Genomic DNA, 4,252 nt, shown 5'->3' with positions numbered 1-4,252 from the left:
ATTGTGAAATTGACCCTTGAACCATCAGCAGGTGGTGATCAGTCCATACTTGAAGCAGATGTGGTTCTTGTTTCTGCCGGTAGAAATCCATTTACCGCCGGACTTGGTTTGGAGAACATCGGTGTTGAAACCGACAAGATTGGTCGAATCCCTGTAGACAAACGTTTTTCTACGAATGTGAAGGGCGTTTTTGCCATTGGTGACGTAATTCCAGGGCCGATGTTAGCGCACAAGGCCGAAGAAGATGGTATCGCTTGTGTGGAATACATTGCAGGGAAAGAAGGGCATGTGGACTACGATAAGGTGCCTGGTGTAGTTTACACACATCCAGAGGTGGCATCTGTTGGAAAGACAGAGGAACAGGTTAAGGAACTGGGAATCGCTTACACCGTGGGTAAGTTTCCGATGTTGGGCAACAGCAGGGCGAAATCAATCGATGATGCCGAAGGATTGGTGAAGATAATAGCGGAAAAAGAGACGGATAAGGTGTTGGGAGTCCACATAATGTGTTCGAATGCGGGAGAGTTGATCCATGAGGCTGCTTTGGCATTGACTTATGATGCATCGAGTGAGGATATTGCACGAACATGCCATGCTCATCCTACATTGAGCGAGGCTGTGAAGGAGGCTGCCATGGCCACTTATGACAAAGCCATTCACATATGAAGAAGGTACGGACGTCCGTGTAACTCATTTTGCTTTTGTTATGTAATTTGATTAAACAGGTTTTGTGTCGTATTTTTTTTCCATTCAAGCCATGAATTTGGGTTAACTGAGTTTTAATATGCTCAATAAACAACTTCCAAATCAGGTCTTGTTTTATGGTGAATTTTTCTATTATATATATTCAAACGAGAAACTAAACATTTTGTTGGTGAGAAAGTACAGAAATTTCAATTTCATATATGATTGCATACATGATATGCAAGCTTAATCATGTACGCTTAAAAACACTCAAATGAGTGTAATCATATGTGATATTGAAACTTTTTGCTTTCTCCCAAAATGTTCAACTTCTTGTATGATCCTTCCCCCTCTCTTTCTATATATACACACACATAGGCTTCTTCAGTGGTTAACCAAAAAATTGGTGTTAACTATATGATCCAAGCCTTTAATTTGTGTAATCTAAGGCAGCTTTTGTAATAAAGTAAAAACTGATGCACGTTAAATATAAGGGAATAATAGTGAGCAAGGGTAATTTTGGAAAAGATTAGGGAGACTTCGATTAGGCATTGATTTTGTTCCCGGTAATTACTCCATTAAATATCTGTGTTTGTGATGTAACAGTCTATTAAATATATAAGTCAATTAAATATGGAAGTTTATGATGTAACTTATGAACATGTTGAAGAATACAAAGAATGACATTTTGATGACCTACTGGGATTTCAAAAACTGTTTAGGGAGGAAGTGAACAGGTTTGAATACATCCTTGAATTTGCATTGGTTCAATAATGAACAAAATAATTGTATTTGGCAAACTACTGGGATTTCAAAAACTGTTCATTGATGAACTTCATTTACTTATGAACACACTCACTATTTCACCTGTTGACATATTTACTGTTTCACCTATGAACAAAATTATTGTTTCGTTATTGTTCATTTTCACTTATGAACATCTGTTTCACCTATGAACACATGATTTTGCTATTCTGATCCGCTTATGAATACATCATTTTGCCTATGAACACATTAGTTCCATTATGAACCCACAATTGAGCTTATGGACGCATTCATTATGAACAGATTAGGTGACAAATTTGAAAGAGATGTGGTAATTATCATCTCTAAAATCATGCAATTGTTTAATGTAGCAGTCTAATAAATACATTAAAAGAAAACTAAAAATAAAAATTACACATATACTCTTAGTTATTGATTCTGGCATGTGAATTAACTAGGACTATTGATGGTTTTTGCTTGATTTAAGGGGTTTGTAAAATTAACACCATTTGTTATATATATATATATACATATATATATATATATACACATATATATATATACATATATATATATATGTGTGTGTGTGTATGCGTGCGCATATATACATATGTGTATACATACATACACACACATATATAGCTATTGGTCAATTTGAGAGGTGAATGTTCAAATGAGAACACCTCCATTTTATGAGAACGTGGAAACATCCTTATCACATGTGATAACAGACAGGGGATTTGGTGGTGTGCGGACGATGTGTCCTGCGACTTAGGTCATGCCAAAAGTCATTTGCGTCTATGATTTAGTATCACATGGGATGATCTTAATGGATCATAGTATCACATCAATAACATGTGCTAATACATGTGAGGAGACTTAGAGGTGTAACGGCGATTTAACCTACAATCTAGATTGCGCCAAAAGTCATCTGGGTCTCTGATTTATCATCACATGTGTATATAATATGTGATGGAATAATAGTATCACATGTGATTATATATAGTAAAAGTTTGTTCTTGTGTTCTCATAAAATGAAGGTGTTCTCGGTTGAACATTTGCCTCATTTTAGACGTGGTAAGTATTTGAGAAGTAGAGAAGTCATTTTAGTCCTTCATTTGGTCAAGATTTGTGGCTTTGAGCCTTTGACTGTGACACATCGGATAATTCCTCGCATGGCATGCGGAATGTAGAGGAATAGTTTCGCAACTTTTACAAATAAGTGGCAAAACAATTGCATATGTGAATCTGTGTGATTCATATATAAACTATATGTTCATATGTGAACTCGTATAATTAACATATGAACTAATTAATTTATTCACATATTAACCTGTGTGATTCACATATGAACTAATTAAATGATTCACATATGAACTATGGTTCAGATATGCACTTATTTGTGCCTATTTGTAACAGTTACGAAACTATCCCTCTATTTTTCACTTAACCGGTTAAAATCACAATCTTTAACCAATCAAAGCCATAATTTTTAACCAATCTTGACTATACGAAGGACTAAGATCACTTCTTTATTTCTCAAATACTTACCGTTTCTAAAGTGAACCTCCCCATATATATATATATATATAGGGGTCCAATCAAGAGAGAACTCAATTGTTTGTGATAACTATGAGATCCAATCTTAACCACACATTATTAATAATCAATGGTTATTATTAAACATATTAACTTTGGTAATTATTCATTAATTTTGGTAATTATTCATTAATTTTTAAATAATTTAAATTTACTGATAATATATAGGGGTAAATTAGTCTTTTTAAAATCTCTCTCCTCTCTCCCCCTCTCTCTCTCTCTCTCCGATCAAGAATTTCTAACAGTAAAACACAAAACAAATGTGATACGTTGTGATACCCAAGAATTTATAACAGTAAGACACAAAACCAATTGTGTTACACAGTCTGATACCACTGTGATAACGTTTTGAACATCGGTTGATAATAGATGTGATTTGAGTTTTAGGCCACATACAACTACAATGTGATACACGATTGTGATACAATTTTGTTGAGATAATTAAGGAACCGAATTTGATAACTATTAAATAAGAAAAATATTTAAATTATAATCAATCATTTTACTAAAACGCCATTTACCTATTAATTAAGGTAATACAATTAATATCATAAAATGATTGGCAATATTGGACCTCACGGTTATCACAAACTAATCAGTTCTCATTTAATCGGTATTCGTATCAAATTAACTATTTAAAATTTCTCATTTTTGTGTAATTTTTTAATTCAATTTTTTTTATTATAATATAATTTAGGTACAATAACGAAGTAATTTATATTTGGTTTAATAATATAATTTTCTTATAAAGATAATAATTAATTATTTTGTTAGAAATCGATAATTATCCTAATTATATTTTAGATTTTTTATATTTTAAAATAATATGTTTATCCTCTATTTGATTATATTTATCCGCAATTAATTATACGAATTCAAAAATCGAGCTTTCATAAGTTGTATATTTTTGCATAATTTACTTGTAATCTTGAATTTTAAGTAAACATTGGTTTTATATGGTTTTGAGAAAGTGGTAATATTTTTATTTTTGAACAAAATATAGATTTAAAAATATCATAAAATTCTTGAATTTTAAGTAAACTTGAATTTTTTTAAAAGTTTTTGTGTTTTGGTGTAATTTCCTTAACTAAATTCTGTTAGTTATCAATGATTATCATAATTATATTTTAGATTTTTTATATTTAAAATGAGATATTTATCCAACATTTGATTATGTTTATCTGCAGTTAGTTAGACGAATTCA

General features: G+C 31.7%; 1 protein-coding gene across 5 annotated transcripts in view; it reads left to right on the top strand.

The window, feature by feature from the left end:
* LOC112520783 (dihydrolipoyl dehydrogenase, mitochondrial-like) overlaps nucleotides 1-822 on the top strand; it is a 12,884-nt gene extending 12,062 nt beyond the window's left edge. For 2 of the 5 annotated variants that reach the window (XM_025129347.1, XM_025129345.1), the window contains exon 3: nucleotides 32-822. In XM_025129347.1, the coding sequence (XP_024985115.1) occupies nucleotides 32-666 (635 nt within the window). In that variant the 3' untranslated portion in view covers nucleotides 667-822. The other 3 variants (XM_025129346.1, XM_025129344.1, XM_025129348.1) reach the window with 2 other exon arrangements.
* The last annotated feature ends 3,430 nt before the right edge of the window (nucleotides 823-4,252 follow it).

The sequence above is a fragment of the Cynara cardunculus genome (genome assembly GCF_001531365.2).
Source record: "Cynara cardunculus var. scolymus isolate 2C chromosome LG 11, CcrdV1, whole genome shotgun sequence".
NCBI lineage: Eukaryota > Viridiplantae > Streptophyta > Magnoliopsida > Asterales > Asteraceae > Cynara > Cynara cardunculus.
The sequence above is the reverse complement of the archived record's forward strand: the minus strand, read 5'-3'. Positions and strand labels throughout refer to the sequence as shown.